An 18,495-nucleotide genomic window follows, 5' to 3' on the forward strand; every position below is an offset into this window, starting at 1 on the left:
TTCACGCGCAGCAGTACAAACCTGTGTGTGTGTGTGTGTGTGTGTGTGTGACGGCAGTAAAAGCCAGTCAGCCGAAACACTGTTAGTCTGGTCAGAGTAAAGGAACATTCTGCTAAAATAAGCTCAAACAAACCTTCTCTGTGTGTGTTTGCTTGACTTGCCTACCTGTCGACAATGTTGTAAAGCTACACACACGCACACATGAGCGCGCGCACACACACAGACACACATTAACAGGCTTTATGGAGTGTTGAGAAAGTTCCTTAACAAGCGGTATATTCAACCTGCAGACACGCCCTCGGTGTGTGAGACAGAGACGTTCTGTTTCCTCTCAGACCTCCTGAGTGGAGAGACGCTACCTGCTGATGGCTATCAGACACACAAAGAGCACAAAATAGACAGCCGAGATAAGGAAAGAAAAGAGAGGAGGACGAACATCGTGGTCGCACATAAACACACATACAACAAATGATGAGAGCCGATCAGAAGGCTACCTGATCTCAGGTAAATGTGATCTGTTTGTGGCACTCAGGTATTACTGCTTTTACTGAAGTACATGATCTGAGTACTTCTTCCAGTACTGAGAAAACAGGATCAGGGCAGCAAAGGGTCGAGAAACTCCACTTCATTCATTATTTTCTTGCTTTCCGTCTCTTTCCAGTAACTTCCACTCACGTCTTGTTTCTCACTCAGGTGTGTGTTGACTTTCACCTCTTTGAAGGTGTGTGTGTGCGTGTGTGAGTTCCTGAGTGGACGCTTTGTCAAATTAAATGTTTTGATATGTGAAATGTGTGAATGGTGTCTGTGTTTGAACACACCAGACTCTCTGCGGCCGTTTTATGATCTTTAATAATTCTCTGACGCAGTGTTTTTGTTTCTAATTGGCTGTTTGCTTCAGGATGTTGTCTTTATGTCATTTCTGTTTGCGGTCATTTATTAAAGCTGCAGTGCAACAGCAGGGTTACTGTGCACATTAAACTGTTTACACATGTGCTGCGTGAGCTTATTGTTTTATCTGTCCCTTCCTTCACTGAAACAAGTCGTCAGCAGTGTCTCAGGTGTGATGGTGGAGAGTCATTAACACAATGCTTCTCTCTCTCTCTGTGTCTGTCTGTCTGTCTGTCTCTACAGTGACCTCAGTATGAACAATCTGACCGTGTTGTCCAGTGGAGCTCTGTCCAGCCTGCACTTCCTGGAGGAGCTGTGAGTCTCACACACACACACACACACACACACACACACACACACACACACAGGTTAATTCCTTGTTAATATGTCATCAATCTTCCACAGCTTCACTGTATTAAGGTTTAGGAGGTGACATCAGTTTGCTCCCTCAACACCTGCTGAACTTCTTGGAATCTCAGTGTGAATCAGAGCCAGAAGAGTTCCAGGTCAGGAGCAGAAATCTTACAAACAAACAATCAAACAGATCCTCTGGCGTCCTGTTTTGTTCTGTTACGACCGGAGGTGAAAGCATATAGAACAAACCGAAGTCTGAGGGTTCTCCCACGTCCTGTATTTTACAAAGCCAATAAAGCAGGGCTCCCTGACCTTAAGTGAGGCCTGTCTCAGACTGCCTTCTGTCCCCCATGTAGAAGTTCAGAGGGGGACATTTGGATTCAGGATCAAGTCTGGGCTCCTCCACAGTAATGCATATGTTGTTTTGGTCTGTGAGCTGAAGCTCTCGGTTCAGTCTGTGTTTCAGCCCTCAGATATCTTCATGAACTCTGGTTAGTGACTGAAGGACTGAGATGGATGACACCTCAGTGAGGGCGTCTGAGGGGGCGACGAGCTCAGGTATCTGCGAGGATCCGGATATGTAATCCCATCTCTCGTCATCCAGCAGCAGCGTCGTGTCATGTATGAACGCTTTGACGACGCTGAACTCTGCAGGAGCTGGAGGACGGGACTGTGGAGACTCAGAGGGAGAGGGAACAGCTGACCTCGCAGAGACCTGAACATGACTCTGTGCTGCTCTGCTGCCAGCTATGTGTGTTTATATGTGTGTCTGTGTGTGTGATATTTGTCACTGGGGCGCAAGAAACGTCACTACGGCGATAGGACACCGCAGAGGTGCATGCTGGGTACATGCGGACTGGCTGAACTCTGTGTGGCCTCTGGAAACAAACAGGCCTGCAGGACCCATCGCAGCGTAATGCGGTCTACTGGTCTGAGGGGGAAGACTCAGTCAACTAAACATGTGCAGTATATTCACCTCTGCTGCGACTAGTGATTATTTTCATTCTGTGTTCATGTGCTGATTATTTTCTCCGTCAGTGTACACGACATGGACGGAAGTATTGGGACAGCTCTAACAGCTTCCACTCTTCTGTGAAGGCTTTCCACAACATGTTGGAGTGTTTCTGTGGGAATTTGTGCCCATTCATGCAGTAGAGCATTTGTGAGGTCACACACTGATGTTGGACCAAAAGGCCTGGCTCACAATCTCCGTTCCAGTTCATCCCAAAGGTGTTGGATGGGGTTGAGGTCAGGGCTCTGTGTGGGCCAGTCAAGTTCTTCCACACCAAACTCATCCAACCATGTCTTTATGGAGCTTTGCTTTGTGCACTGGGGCACAGTCATGCTGGAATAGAAAAGGGCCTTCAACAAACTGTTGCCACAAAGTTGGAAGCATAGCATTGTCCAAAATGTCTTGGTATGCTGAAGCATTAAGATGTCCCTTCACTGGAAGTCAGGGGCCGAGCCCAAACCCTGAGAAACAGGTCCACAGAGAGGGGTGTCTGGATACTTTTGTCTATATATTGTATTTATTGTTTGGTTTTGTAAAAATTGTGAAAACTGAGACAAATGTGGTCACGATTACCCAACCGACCAACTCTATTGCACACATGATCAAATCCCACATCACACTGTTACACTGAAAGAAACTTTCTGTAAATACATCAGAATTACAAATCCTGGCCTTGTCTCTGTCTCTGTCTCTGTCTCTGTCTCTGTCGCAGGCGTTTGGCGGGAAACGATCTGTCATCCATCCCCAGAGGAGCGTTCACTGGCCTCTACAACCTCAAAGTGCTGTAAGTCCACACACACACACACACAGACTGTAATAATGTGTGGCAGGCCTCACCCCAGACCTCGCCTTAACCCAAACCTGATCCTGACTCTGAAAGCGAGTCTTAACCTTCAGACGGTCCTTTGAAGTTGTGAGGAGCAGCTAAACTGTCCTCACAGAGCAGAAATGTCCTCATTACAGTGGTTTCAAAGAAAAGATAAGCAACACAAAGATAGCAATAACACACACACACACACACACACTGTAATAATGTGTGGCATGTTTACTGGTGCTAATCATTCACAGAGACACTTTGAAGATTTCACGAGTGTCTCAGTTTAATGAAGCGTCTCACTGTTTATGTTTCACATTATTGTTAATTTCAACCAATCAGTTCTGTTGTGTCTCATCAATCACTCTGATTATCGCTGGCTCACACATCATCAACATTTCCTGTTGTTTCACTCATAAATGTTTGTGAAACTGCAGGTCCTATAGCTTCCACTAACAGTACTAACGTTACTACAACCTTTACACGCCACACGTTACAGACTACTGCTACTGCAACTCGTACTGTATTGGAACTACTACTTCTACCAGTACTACTACTGCTGTGGAGTCCCCACCTACTGCACTGTTCCCATTAGTAGAACCAGAACTCCTGTCCTGTAGTAATCCATAATGTGTGTTAGTCTGTTTGTTGTGCGTTCAGTACAGCAGGAAGTTGCATCACTTATATAACCTGTGATAATTTAACCTAAAACCATATAATTAGCGAATGCTGCACATTTGCAGTGAATCAAACTGACATGCAGGGAATTCGGTGAAGTTTCCCACGTTTCCCAGTTGGTCCTCCAACCTTGGCTTCTACCTGTCATTGTAACCACATCAAAGCCCATAGTGATATTTAAAAAGTCTGAAAAATCTCCTGACTTCAAAAAGGTGCAGTTATTTGTTTAAATGCTGTAATCTGAAGATCACGAGTTAATTAATTTGTTATCTTGAGATAACAAAGGCTGATTTATCTTGAGAAAACAGGCGGCTACCTCTGTTTCTCAGCTGTATAATGTGATCCAGGTAGAGGCTGGACAGGAAGTGATGTCATAACGTGTATGTGTTTGTGTTCACAGGATGCTGCAGAACAACCAGCTGCAGTTTGTCCCTGCTGAGGCCTTCAGCAACCTGCACAACCTGCAGTCACTGTGAGACACACACACACACACACATTCACACACACACACACACACTCACACACTCACACACACACACTCACACATACGCACACACACACACACACACTCATCCTTTTGTCTCATTTTACCCTTTTGGTGGAAAGGAATCTCTGTTCGTATGCACACACACACACACACACACACACACACACACACACACACACAGTATATTAATGTATGTAGTACAGACACTGTGTCCCTTCAGCCTGATAACACGCCGTAATTATGCTGAAACTTTACCTGTGTGAGCATGTGAGTGTGTGAGCATGTGCGTGTGTGAGCAGGTGAGTGTGTGAGCATGTGCGTGTGTGAGCAGGTGAGTGTGTGTGTGTGTGTGTGTAGATAAGGGTATAAGAATGGAGACGTCTGAGTCTTTCTTTTCGTAGAAGGTCTCTCTCATTTATCTGATGGACCATTATGTGAAGTCCCATCCTCCTCTTCTCTCTGTGAACAGAGGAGGCTTTGTCAGACAGACAGGCAGGCAGAGAGACAGACAAGCAGGCAGAAAGGCAGGCAGACAGGCAGGGGATTTTATGTCTGAACTTCAGTATGTACTGAAGTCTAAAAGGGATGTCGATGAACGTGATTGGTCCTGACAGGCTTGTGTAAAGCTGTCCCAGGTGAAGGTGTGTCGTGTGGGCTTACAGACCTGGAGCTGTACCTGGATCTTCAGGATGGACTGACAGGACTGAAGATGTTCACATCACAGGATCAGTTTTCCTCTGATCAGAAAGTCATTATTTTGTGGACTCAGTTAGTTTTAATGATTGAAAAGTATTCATCAAACTGAGTGCCCCCCCCCACACACACACACACACACACACACACACTCACGCTCACACACACTGAGGAATGGGTGTGCGCTCATTAAAATACCCTGAGTTGTGGCTGCGAGCAGGTTGGCGGGTGGAGCGGCGCTCGAGCAGCCGACCGGTCGTTCCTCTGTGCCGTTCAAACACTTGACCTGCGGTGTTCCTGTCAGGCTGCTTCAAAGTGAGCTGAAGCCTCACGTTTCACATTCTCACTCTGCAAACAAGCACTTCGTCTGGCAGCAGTTTGCTTTACGGGCACCTGCTTTATGCTGTTTTCAATTTGCAGGACGCGTTTATTCGTCTCCAGGACACGTTTATTCCCCACGTGTTTCTGGCTCACTTCCTTTCACAATCAGCCCCAGTAAAAACGTTGATAACAAACTTTATTTATACAGCACATTTCAAAACAAAATTACAAAGTGTTTTATATGGTTGAAGCAGGAACAAAAGACTTCAGGACTCTAAGGAGGTGCATAAAACCACTAAATAAATGAGAAAATTCTTTCAATAGGAGAGGAATGAAACTGAGGATTCTCAGATGTTGTCAGGTTTAGTTTTCAGTCTGAGTCTTTTTTTCTGCCACATCACCAAACGTGTGCTCACGCAGTTTGCAGGTGTTTGTCAGGTGTGGACACTCTCTGTGTTTCTCTCCACAGCCGCCTGGATGCCAACCACATCACCAGCGTTCCCGTTGGCTGCTTCTCGGGCCTGCGCTCGCTCCGTCACCTGTGGTTGGACGATAACTCTCTGACGGAGGTGCCGGTGGAGGCTCTGAGCGAGCTGCCCGCCCTGCAGGCCATGACGCTCGCCCTGAACCACATCAGCCACGTGCCAGATCACGCCTTCAGCAGGCTGGGCCGCCTGGTGGTGCTGTACGTACAGTCTGAGGCTCTGACGGGGTCTGTGGAGCTCGTCTTGTCCTCCTGTCCTCTCTCATGGTTGCAGCCCATTAAACTGCCTCACAGTAGGAACAAACTCTGTGCTCACAAGATGACAACATTAGCCAACATTAGACTGTCAGTCAGCTGGTGGTCTTCAGCCTGTTGGTTGGGCAGATGGGAGGTTAACTGAGCTGTGCTGATCAGCTGTGCTCAAAGTGGCTGTTCAGGACATGCAGCCACAGTTTTCCTTTTCAGGCTTTCAGAAAGGCTTTTTTGGTAATATTTGTGTTTCTACTTGTAAGTGTGTGTGTGTGTGTGTGCGTGCGTGTGTGCTTGTGTGTGTGTGTGTGTGTGTGTGTGTGTGTGCAGACTGACTGTTGCTAGGAGCTGTTGCTGCATTCTGCATTAAGTTTAACCGTGGCGGCGACTGTCCCTGACTGTCTGTAATAGCTCCTTAATAACATGCAGACCTGTGGGTGTGTGTGTGTGTGTGTGTGAGTGTGTGTGTGTGTGTGTGTGTGTGAGTGATGGCATTCAGTGCGGCAGCATTGAAGTCTGCTGTCATTTCTTTTGTCCAATCGGCTTGAAGCTAATTTGCATGAAATTACCAAAAGAAAAAACCTTCTTGAGAGGCCCCGGGGCCCCTTTTAAAAAGACACACACACACACACTCACACACACACTCTTTGTCTGCTTCATTAGTCCATCGGTCTCTCTCTCTCCATAGGCATCTCAACAACAATAGGATCGTTTCCATGGGAACGAACTGCTTCCACGGACTCCACAGTTTGGAGACGCTGTGAGTTTCTGTGTGTGTGTGTGTGTGTGTGTGTGTGTGTGTGTGTGTGTAGGGAGGAGCTGGAGGAGTCAGGGTTGAGTTGGGGTCAGGGTGAAGGGTTAGCAGATGAGAAAGGTTTCATTTCTACGTCTGTGACGAACACTCGACAGGATCGACTCCAACCAGGCTGCAAAATCTTTTGTCGTCCTTTTTGTCCAATGGGAGCTCGGCGTCACTTTGACATGCGGCGCTGAGTTAGTTCGTTAGCTTAGAGCTAACAGGATGGTCAGCTGGTTTTCTGGCATTAAACATCATGAGAAAATATGTAAAGATAAAGTCGAGGAGGCTCCTCAGTGAAACAGCAGTGAAACACTGCGTTAACAGAGAGACAACTTTGAGTCGGCTTTTAGCTCAGCTGAACTGAAAGTGAAATGAAAATGTTTCAGTCTTAAAAATGTAGAATATCTGCTGCATGTGATTTTAGACAGTTTTTCTGAATGTCAGACAGAGTCTGCAGCAGATTATCCACAGTGTGTGTGTGTGTGTGTGTGTGTGTGTGTGAAGAAATGTTTCTGTTTTCTCAGTCAACCAGAGAAGTAAGTTTAAACACACAAACACACACTGCCTTCATTTGGAAATACTTCTGTGTGTGTGGCTCTGTGTGTGGCCCTGGCTGTATGTTAATCATAATTACTATTCACACACACACACACACACGCTGCCTGTGTGTGTGTGTGTTGGAGGGCTGTGTACCTGTACGATCAGCAATAATAAACGTCAGCAGGGGCTCATGTTCATCTGAAACTGCAAAAACAAACAGAGAGAAGAAGAAGAAAACGGAAATGAAAACAGAAAAACAAGTTAAATTTGTCCAACAAGTTGAGTTCAGTCTTACAGGAAAACACGTCACATCGGCGTCCCCTTCGGCCTCTGAGCTCCTCCTCCTCCTGACCTCCCCAGCTTCACCTGAGCTCCTGCTCACCAAACCTTCTGCTTCCAGTAAGTAAGAAAGCCAGAGTTCAGGGATGTTTTCCTGTGGGAGCCTCTGAAGCTCCTCTCAGACACTGTGTGAGTGTGGCCCACATGAGACCCCCCGAAAACCCAGCAGAACTGGACTGGAGACAGGCTGAGACACCTGGCAGTCGGCACAGATGCTCTCCGAAACTGGACCAAAAAAAAAAAAAAAAAAAGGTTAAGAACTGGATCAGCGTTTTGACCGAAGAATCAGGTTTGCAGCTGTGGTTAGGATTTGTTAAGTCCAGATAAGAAAAGTGAGCCAGGACACGACCGTGGCTTCAGGAAAGATGTTTGAAACTGAACTTCAGACGGGACAAACAGGCAGGGTTTCCATCAGGACACTCCATCCTATTCAGGTTTCTCAAAACCAGAATCAGGATTTTGTTGGTGTCGGGACGCTCAGTCACAACAGGCGGACGTCTAAACACGCTGACCGATTGGTCGATCAGACCCTCCAGCAGTCACCTGACGCTATGAGCAGAGGAAACTCACAGGACGGTTTCTGCAGGATGTCCTCCACCCGCGAACGCAACCTGCTGAACCTCATCAGCATGATGATGACTTTCCAAAAAAACTCCCATCAGCCCCTGAACCGACTGAACCAGAGACCTCTCGAGACCTCCAGCTCTCGTCCAATCATTACCTTCCAAATTCCATACATAACAGTTTGGCGGAAAGCTTTTGCTGTTGCAGGGCATCCTCTGGACACACACACACACACACACACACACACACACACACACACACACACACACACACTCACTCGGCACCAGATTGAAGCAATTTCAATTTAATGGTATTTTCACAATGCAGCAGCTTCATTCCACTCAGCACATGTGTGTGTGTGTGTGTGTGTGAGAGCCACCTGGATCCCAGAGATGGATGAGAGGACCTAATTGAAGCCATGTGTCCACGCAGAGGACACTCCAGTCTCTGCTGGCCATGAAAGACGAAGCTCACTTTAATGTTTCTTTAATAAACGGGGGAGCGAAAAGATCAAGTTAAACATCAGGTTTGAAACGCAAATATTTACCTGAAACATTTTCCCGGTCTGAACCTGACAGGCCCACAGCCTTTCCATCACAGACTGACCCCGGTTAGCACGCCACGAACCTGACGTAGCAGCACTGATCCCAGTCTGGACAGGGCTTCCCAGTCCCACTGAGCTGCTGTCATGTGTAACTTGTCCCTCCTGTCTCTCAGGGATCTGAACTACAACGGTCTGATCGAGTTTCCGACGGCTGTCCGCTCGCTGCGACACCTCAAAGAGCTGTGAGTCTGAAGTCTGAACATTTTGAATGTAGTTGTTATTTAACAACAGCTCATGTAAAATAAAATACAGACAGATTAAAGTCAAAATAAACATTAAAACAACAGAATGCAAATACGCTTGGCTGAGCTGTAATGTTAGCTTAGCTTAGCTTAGCTTATCTTAGCTGGTCTGTCACCCATGAGCAGATGCACATGTGTTTTTTGATTTTGGGGTGAACTGTCCCTTTAAGTACACTTTGCAGGTGATGTTAGATTACAGTTCAGGACTTTCTCTTCCTCCGCTGCTGTGAACCAGTCCACAGGAATGAGGGCAGGAGGAAAACTAATTGGGGTTCTGTTTCCTGTTCAGTGGTTTCCATAGTAACAACATCCAGTCCATCCCAGAGCAGGCCTTCACTGGGAACCCGTCCCTCACCACCATGTGGGTACCCCTGACTCATCACACATGATCTGCAGAAACACTCCCGACTGGAGGTCCCCTCAGGGGTTTTATTTAGGGGGTTTTCAGCTGAACCGAACCTCTGCGGGGGGTTAAAACCTGAAGGTGATCCGATCTGAGTCTCAGACACTGAACCCAACAGGTTCACCTCCACGATGAAGACCAGGTGATGCAGCTGAAAGCTCGGGGAAAAGTTTGTTAGGGGACCTCGAGTTGGGATGTTTTTGTCAAACTATTGACAAAATCAAGAACAAACTTTAATGTTTAATCAGGCTTTAGAATCTTTAACTTCCTGCCTTGTTGCTTCGTCTTAACGTCTGAGAAATCCAAAGTGAATTAAAAAAGCATCAAGATGTGCCTTTTCTCCAAAGTAAACCTGAAAATGTGATCACTTTGGAACAGTAAGTCTTGTTGTTGTCCGCGCTGTCAGACCGATGATGATGATGAAGATGAAGCTGTTTGTCTCTCACAGACTCTTCTACGACAACCCGATCCAGTCTGTTGGACGATCGGCCTTCCAGAACCTGCCGGAGCTGCGAACGCTGTGAGAACCACACACTCAGCGAACGCACCACGATGAGGCGTCTCACTTCATCACACGACCCACCCTGTCCGTCGCACAGCACGCCGAGCTCCCGTCGGCCTTCGCTCTGATTGGTTCCCCTCTCTGTCAGTTAATTGGCTGTGAGCACAGACGGGCAGCGGGGCCACAGAGGAGTCCGGCTGCAGCCGCGTTTTGTCCTGACTTGTTTTCACTGTCAGCCATCTTTTTCATTTCCTCACAAATAATTCTGATGATGCTGTAGTTCACAGTTTATTGGCCCTTCGTTGCTGTCCTCCTGTTAGCACACTTTAAACAAACGCTTTGTGAGCTCCGCTGAATGAAACCAGCAGTCAGCCAATCAGCTGCTGCCTCACTAAATCAGACGCTGATTACACAAAGAATGTAAACACAAAGTGAGAGAAGAAGTTCCTCTGCAAACCAAACTCTCTGCCTGCTCCCTCAGCTCGCTGAACGGAGCCGCACATCTCACACAGTTTCCTGATCTGACGGGAACCAAGAGCCTGGAGAGCCTGTAAGACACACACACACACAGACTGACAGACACACACACACACACACACACACACACACACACACACAGACTGACACACACACACACACACACACACACACACACACACACACAGACTGACAGACACACACACACACACACACACACACACACACACAGACAGACAGACAGACACACACACACACACACACACAGACTGACAGACACACACACACACACACACACACACACACACAGACAGACACACACACACAGACAGACAGACAGACACACACACACACACACTGCTCCGTATCGGAGTGTGTTTGCTGTTGTAATGTTGTGGTGTGTTGTGAGGGCTTATTTTTCTGCAGTTCAGCCTGAAATTAAAACCTCCTTGTTGTGACACAGTTTTCCATGTCATAATAAACACCTCGGCGATGTTTATTTTCTCGCATTTTTCCACTTTAGCTCATTTGTGAAAGCAGTGTGTGTGTTTAACAGTAACCTCACGCTGAACCTGCTGGTGGAAATAAAAACTCCAGCCGAACAAACACTCACACGTTCTTCATCTCGTCCTCATTCCGCCACAGCTGTGATGCACTCGAACGCACCGTAACTCACCTCAAAGTATCATCATATAACTTTAGTGTTCCTGAACACACCATAATGTCACCACTCACTGATTGTTTTGTGTGTGTGTGTAGGACCATCACAGGAGCTCGGATCACCTCTCTGCCCAGTTCAGTGTGTGAACAGCTTCAAAACCTTCAACTGCTGTGAGTTCACACACAATCCACAAATAACCACACTTATTGTGATTCATCATCAGGGGAGCATGAACGTCAGTACCAAACGCTGTGATACTCAATATGAGTGGACAAAAATATTGGGACAGCTGCCCATCACACCAACAGGGACTTTAATGACGTCTCATTGTAAACACTCAGACAGCTTTGCAGCTCTAACAGCTTCCACTCTTCTGTGAAGGCTTTCCACAACATGTTGGAGTGTTTCTGTGGGAACATTCATGCAGTAGAGCATTTGTGAGGTCACACACTGATGTTGGACCAAAAGGCCTGGCTCACAATCTCAAAGTTGGAAGCATAGCATTGTCCAAAATGTCTTGGTATGCTGAAGCATTAAGGTTTCCCTTCACTGGAAGTCAGGGGCCGAGCCCAAACCCTGAGGAACAGGTCCATCCCACACCTGAATGCAATAATAAAGAGGTGTGTGTCCCAATACTTTTGTCCATATAGTGTATCGTGTATCATGTAGTCGTGCTGCAGGTGCTGCTGGGTACAGAATGTCTGGTGGTGGATATCACCTGGAGTGTCACGATATTTAAAACATGAAACGTTGATGTTATGCCAGTAACACACATGATAGTAATCAGCGTCTCAGGCTGCACTGTGATGCCTTCACTTGTCGACTGAAACTTTGTCTCCGCAGTGATCTGTCCTACAATCACATCCAGACTCTTCCCAGTTTCTCCGGCTGCGAGAGCGTTCAGAAGATGTGAGTTTTATTTTTTAGCGCTTTTTAACGCTTCAACGCTGCTATCTAACCTGCTTCACAGATTCTTGTTCTGAACTGTTACCATGGCAACCAGGAAAGCACAGCCAGCTGTGAATCATGGGAGTAATTAACACTGTTGTGGTCTTTGTTGGACCAATCAGATCACTCAGAAACTAAACTCTCCGTGCTGACAAACGTGATGTAATGGAAACATCAGAGCTAATGTGTGTGTGTGTGTGTGTGTGTGTGTGTGTCGCAGTGATCTGCACCATAACGAGGTAGAGGAACTGGAGGAGAACACCTTCCACGGTCTGATGTCACTACGCTCTCTGTAAGCACGCACACACACACATGTGCACACACACACACACACATGTGCACACACACATGCGCACACACACACACACCCACACACACACACACACACATGTGCACACACACACACACACACACATGCTGCAGGTTTAATTAGGCTGCAGATCCTGAGCGGTGATCCGAAGATGCCCTCTTTAAATGCTTCCAAATGGGAGCACACAGGTCCAGGTGGTCTGGCTCTTGACGGGACAGGTATGATGCCATAGTTTGGCTCCAAGTCAGGAATCTACACAGAAATACTACTGATACTACAACTGATACTCAGTGTCGGAAGAAGAACTCTTTTACTCAAGTAAAAGTAGCCACAGTGTGGAAATACTCTGTTACAAGTAAAGGTCCTACATGGAAAATATTACTTACATGCAAGTATGAGCATCAGAATTTACTTCTTAAAATACCAAAAGTAAAAGTACTCATTGTGCAGAATGGCCCTTTTCTGACTAATAGTATTACCGTATTATAGAAACAAGAGTATTATACTGTACACACACGTCCTTTTATCCCGATTAGAGGAGAAACAAAGACCCTGTGGGGCTTTGCTTTAATCTGCGCCAACACAACAGCTCATATGAGCTCAGCGCCCAGAGGCTGCTGGGAGGTTGCTGGTTCAACTCCGTCACTGCCTGTCTGTCTTCCTCTGCAGCGACTTATCGTGGAACAGACTGTCATCGGTGAAGCCCAACTCTTTCTCTGCTCTGCCCGCTCTGACCAGACTGTGAGTAACCCGACTACGTAACCATGACAACCTCGTCTCCACCAAAGTGTCTTTGCTGGAGGTTACAAAACCAGATGGAGTTTAGTACTTTGAGTTTTTAGTTTGGCCCATCTGCTGACACGGAGGGGGAGGGGCTTATGAGCTGTACTGCAGCCAGCCACCAGGGGGCGATGCAGGTGTTATTGTATGTAGAGAAGCTTCAGCTGTCAAATAAATAAATATTCCCCTCTCAGATACACTGGAGTATGAAGGGAGAAAAAGTCAAAAGCCAAGTACTTCAAAATTATACTTAAGTACAGTATTTGAGTAAATATATTTAGTTACTTTCTACGATTGTTAAATACTGTGATGAGGTTTGAAAACGTCCTGGAATCCTCTGTCCCTGTCCCCGTCTGTCTCTCTGCAGGGACCTGTCGTCCAATCGGCTGTCATCTCTGCCTCTGATTGGTCTGCAGAGTTTAACTCACCTGCGTTTGGCTGGAAACACACAGCTGATGGAGTTAATACCCCGAGAGGACCTGCCCAGAGTCAGGTGAGCACACACACACACACACACACACACACACACACACACACACACAGTCCTCAGGTCTGACATTTGTTAAATAATGAAAAGCTAAAAGGTGTGTGTGTGTGTGTGTGTGTGTTCAGGGTGATGGAGCTTCCCTACGCCTTCCAGTGCTGTGCCTTCATCTCCTGTGAGATGAGAGGAAGAGCAGGAGGAGGAGGAGCTTCTTCCTGGGAGCGGGAGGAGGCAGCAGACTCTGCTGACACCTCCACCCTCTCCAGCCAAGGTGACACCAAACACACACCGTCACATCTGAAACACACAGAACACACACCAAACACACACCGTCACATCTGAAACACACAGAACACACACCGTCACATCTGAAACACACAGAACACACACCGTCACATCTGAAACACACAGAACACACACCAAACACACACCGTCACATCTGAAACACACAGAACACACACCGTCACATCTGAAACACACAGAACACACACCGTCACATCTGAAACACACAGAACACACACCAAACACACACCGTCACATCTGAAACACACAGAACACACACCGTCACATCTGAAACACACAGAACACACACCGTCACATCTGAAACACACCGCACACACACGTCACCGTCCTCATCGTGCTTTCGGGCCTCTCAGCCTGCTGGCTCCTCCATGAGCCTGTGAAGACTAACAGGACGCACTGCTGTCCTCATGCTGTCTCTGCAGCAGATCAGGACTGGGAGGATTTTCTCATGGAGCTCGAAGACGAACCCAAACGCCAACATTCAGTCCACTGCAGCCCTGCACCAGGTAACACACACACACACACACACACACACACACACACTCACACACATCACATCACCTGTGCAGATTTACCTCAGACTCATTGTTGATTTGTTTATTGATCAAAAGGTAAACTGACATGTGGTGTGACGGTCCTGCAGGTCCGTTCCGCCCGTGCCGCCACCTGCTCGGCAGCTGGCTGATCCGTGGAGGGGTGTGGCTCATCGCAGCGCTCTCATTGGTCAACAACAGCCTGGTCGTCCTGTCGGTTTTCTTCTCTTCAGCCACCTCAGTGACACCAGCCAGGCTGCTGATTGGTTTACTGGCCCTGGTGAACGGCCTGATGGGAGTGTGGAGCGGCTGGTTGGCGGCGGTGGATGCCTGGACGTTTGGCAGCTTCTGGAGGTAAAAAAGCGAATCAGAGGGACTCCGGAGACTTGGGGGGAGCGTGGAACCGGTGGGACTCAGTGGACTCTAGAGCTGGTCCAGTTTCCTGTGTAGTGATCACACTAAAAAGAAACAAGAACCTTTCAGAATAAAAGTCACTCAGTCAGAGGGAGATCACCTTTGGACTTAATCTCTTCCTGTTGCAGGTATGGGGCGAGGTGGGAGAGCAGCTTCCTGTGTCGACTCAGCGGCTTCCTGTGTGTGTTTGCATCACAGACTGGCCTCTTCCTACTCACCGTTGCAGCTCTGGAGCGATGTTTGGCCGCTGCCGCCGCCCGCCGCCACAAAACTGACGGACACAAAGGTGTGATCAGCACACAAACGCACAAACACACATCTGTAAGGTGTCCCCCAGATCATGACGTGATTTCTCCTCGCTCTTTAGGCCACTCCTCGTCGCCGCTCTCCGTCCGTCTGGCTATGTGTCTGTGTTTCCTGTTGGGCCTGGCCGTCACGCTGCCCCCCCTGGTGGCCGGACACAGTAGTACCTCCCTCTGTCTGCCGCTGCCTTCCTCCTCCTCCTCTCTGGCCTTCACGGTCTCCCTGGTGCTCCTCGACTCATTGTGTTACCTTCTCATGACGGTCGCCTACACTCGCCTCTACTGCCGGGTCAACAAAGCTCCACCCGCCGCTGAAGAGGAGGTGGCGCTGACTCGGCACGTGGCCTGGCTGCTCTTCTCAGACTGCCTCCTCTACCTCCCTGTCGCCTTCCTTTCCCTCTCCTCTCTGCTGCGTCTCTCCGCCGCCGGGCCCGAGGCGGCGAAGGCTGTGCTCCTACTTGTGGCTCCACTGCCAGCCTGCATCAACCCGCTGCTCTACATCCTGTTCAACCCGCTCGCCCGGCAGGAGCTGGCAGCGCTCGCCAAGCGCACCTGCCAGGCTGTGGGGGTACCCAGACTGGGTAAGGAAGGAGGAAGAGGAGGAGCTGGAGGAAGGCCGAGGCCAAATGTGATGGATCCAATATACGACGAGGACGCAGAGAAACAATCATGTGACTCGACGCAGGCGCTGGTGGTCGACGGAGGCTCGAAGGAGGAAGCGGAGGAGGCAAGAGGAGGAAGTGGGACACAACATTCAGCAGCGTTTGTTGCTCCTCATTACTAGACAGACACACACACACACAAACACACACATACACACACAGGGTCTAAAGTTCTCACCTGCCGATGGCCACATTTCTCTCTCACCTGAACTCAGTTCAAGGCCTTGTTTTATAAAGGGGCCCTGGGACCATCAGGACCTCACACACACACACACACACACACACACACACAAGTACACACCTGACAGATGGGAAGGTGTGTACCTGTGTGTGAATGTAGCAGAGGATGGTTGGAACAGTCTGACTCTCTTCTCTCTCTGTTTGTCTCTCTGCCATCTTTGTTTTATTCCCACTCCAAAATGACCAGAACTTTGGATCAAAATCAGCGAAAAGAAGGATAAGAACAAGAACTTCAAGAGCTTCGGCACCTCCACTCTGATTGGTCAATCCAGCGCTTTATGATAGAGGACAAGCACACACACACACACAGACACAGACGTTATGAGCAGTCAGCCGCTTTTATTTTGAAATATGAGCCGATTTACAGCATCGTGTTACCAAACATCCTCCCAAATGTTCTACCAAATGCTGCAGAGCTTTGTGAGTGTGTGTGTGTCTGTGTGTGTTTGTGTGTGTATGTGTCTGTGTGTGTGTGTGTGTGTTTGCGAGTGTGTGTGAAAACTGCAGCGTCTGTGTGACTTTTGTCACAGAGTTGATCCCACAAACAGCAGAACAGGAACCAGAAGACAAACAGGATTTAAGGACCTGAACTGAACAAACTGCTGAAAGACGTCCAGTAAAAACACAGAAGCTGCCCTTTAACTCTACCCTGTAGTGTCAATAAAGTTTTCTCAAAGGAAAAGCGTAACCAGTGAACTTCCCAAAACCTGGCAATCCCTTTGGACGTTTCCCTTCTGTGTCGCACCGACGTGCTGAACGTCCATACAGGAAGTGGTTGAAGGTCATGTGACACTAAAATGTCTGCTGGTTAAACACACACAAACTCTCCAAACTACCTGAACGTTTTCACTTCTGTGCAGACAAACGCTCGTCTTTCTTTCTGCTGAGCAAAACTACAGGAAGGAAACACATAATCAGCACTTATGTGCGAGTGTGTGTGAGTGTGTGTGTGCGTCTCGTTGGAGAGGCTACTGTGACAATCATGTCCTCCCTGGATGATGTTCATAAAGTTTATACATACAATATGGCCCCATTCAAACTTCACTTCAAATGGACAAAACTTTGTTGTCGTTTTTGTTGTTGTTTTCTTACAAACTGTAACATCTTAACGTCTCTGAGCTGTCGTCACAAACATCCTGAGAGACTCAACAACCTGCATGAGCCTTTCACACAAATCTCAGTGCAGCCCTCAGTCTTCATCAGTGGATGCTCTGATCCGTCTCCATGGCAACCGAGCCGAGGAAGACGTGTGACGTGATCTGGGAAGATAACAGTGTTTTTTGTGAATTTGTGTTTGTAAAAACTCCTCGGTCATGTAAGCTTCCATGTTAATGAGTTGGGGGTGGAGTCCAGTTTTATGGCCCCGCCCACAACCGCAGCCATGGAAACGCACTGATTGTTTGAATGTGTGTGGCAGTTTGACTGTCGCACTGTGTGATCAGCACTTAAAAACGTCTCGGAAGCTCAGAGCGACTCGCCTGTTTTCTCTTCCTGTTGTAAACTTCTGTAAAATATTTGGATGTTTTGTGTTTTAGCTTCCAGACTGAAGTTTTAGTTTGTGACGTATATAAAACGACAGCGTGGCTGCAACTCTGTGTGTGTGTGTGTGTGTGTTCTGACTCATCCTCACACAGTCACTTTGTGCTGCTCCGACTCACTTAGGCTGCAAAAACGTTTGAATTTGAACAATTACACGACGACCCGCGGCAGCGTTAAGAGCTTCCTGTCGCCGTGGACTCATCGGTCCACATCAGCAGAGCCTGAAACGTGTCAGAGGGTTTGAAAGGCGAAGTGTCATCAGGGAGCATCTGAGTCAGCTACAGCAGCTTCCTGTGTTTCTCCACAGTCGTCAGGTGTCAGGCAGGAAGAAGTTTTACAGCCACATTCTGATGGAAGTCAACACCTGCTGCTGTCATCAATTATTAAAGATAAAGAAACTATTATTTTGTTCACACTAACTCACTTCGACCCCCCAGGACGTTTTTACAGCTTTAATGCAAAGATTTTCCCCTTCAGAGTGAGATTTTGTTTGCATGTCCGAAAACCTTCATGCTGCGTCCAGGGAAGAGTATGCCTTTAAATGTCCCACAATGCAATGCGGTATGGTGACAACAGCTACAACCTAACAGCTCTGGTCTGAGGTCAGTAAGCAGTGGTGCACTCAGACTGTCTGAGGGCCAGGGGCAAGAATGATAAAGAGGGCACCAACACAAGGTGATTAAGATTGTTTTATTATGTGACACACAGGGAACCTTTTCACTATTTAAACATTTCTTAACATTTAGAGACACATGGAGACACAAACCACGCATGGTTTGGCCGTCTGTATGGCCCATCACGTTTTCTCCATTTTAAGGCCACCTGGGAGGCACTTTGTGACGTGTGGTCTCCCGGACTCCGTGCAGGAA

General features: G+C 47.8%; 1 protein-coding gene across 3 annotated transcripts in view; it reads left to right on the plus strand.

Moving 5' to 3' along the window:
* The window catches only part of LOC124053877 (leucine-rich repeat-containing G-protein coupled receptor 5-like), a 25,032-nt gene extending 7,347 nt beyond the window's left edge, over positions 1-17,685 (plus strand). The window contains exons 2-20 of one of the 3 annotated variants that reach the window (XM_046379448.1): positions 1,132-1,203; positions 2,967-3,038; positions 4,147-4,218; positions 5,717-5,932; positions 6,669-6,740; positions 8,940-9,008; positions 9,358-9,429; positions 9,920-9,991; positions 10,455-10,523; positions 11,210-11,281; positions 11,955-12,020; positions 12,280-12,351; positions 13,039-13,110; positions 13,517-13,642; positions 13,762-13,904; positions 14,359-14,442; positions 14,580-14,823; positions 15,012-15,169; positions 15,251-17,685. In XM_046379448.1, the coding sequence (XP_046235404.1) occupies positions 1,132-1,203; positions 2,967-3,038; positions 4,147-4,218; positions 5,717-5,932; positions 6,669-6,740; positions 8,940-9,008; positions 9,358-9,429; positions 9,920-9,991; positions 10,455-10,523; positions 11,210-11,281; positions 11,955-12,020; positions 12,280-12,351; positions 13,039-13,110; positions 13,517-13,642; positions 13,762-13,904; positions 14,359-14,442; positions 14,580-14,823; positions 15,012-15,169; positions 15,251-15,969 (2,542 nt within the window). In that variant the 3' untranslated portion in view covers positions 15,970-17,685. Of the gene's footprint in view, positions 1-1,131; positions 1,204-2,966; positions 3,039-4,146; positions 4,219-5,716; positions 5,933-6,668; positions 6,741-8,939; positions 9,009-9,357; positions 9,430-9,919; positions 9,992-10,454; positions 10,524-11,209; positions 11,282-11,954; positions 12,021-12,279; positions 12,352-13,038; positions 13,111-13,516; positions 13,643-13,761; positions 13,905-14,358; positions 14,443-14,579; positions 14,824-15,011 lie in introns of all 3 variants that reach the window. The other 2 variants (XM_046379446.1, XM_046379447.1) reach the window with 2 other exon arrangements.
* Positions 17,686-18,495: the final 810 nt, after the last annotated feature.

Source organism: Scatophagus argus, chromosome 22 (genome assembly GCF_020382885.2).
Source record: "Scatophagus argus isolate fScaArg1 chromosome 22, fScaArg1.pri, whole genome shotgun sequence".
Taxonomy (NCBI): domain Eukaryota; kingdom Metazoa; phylum Chordata; class Actinopteri; family Scatophagidae; genus Scatophagus; species Scatophagus argus.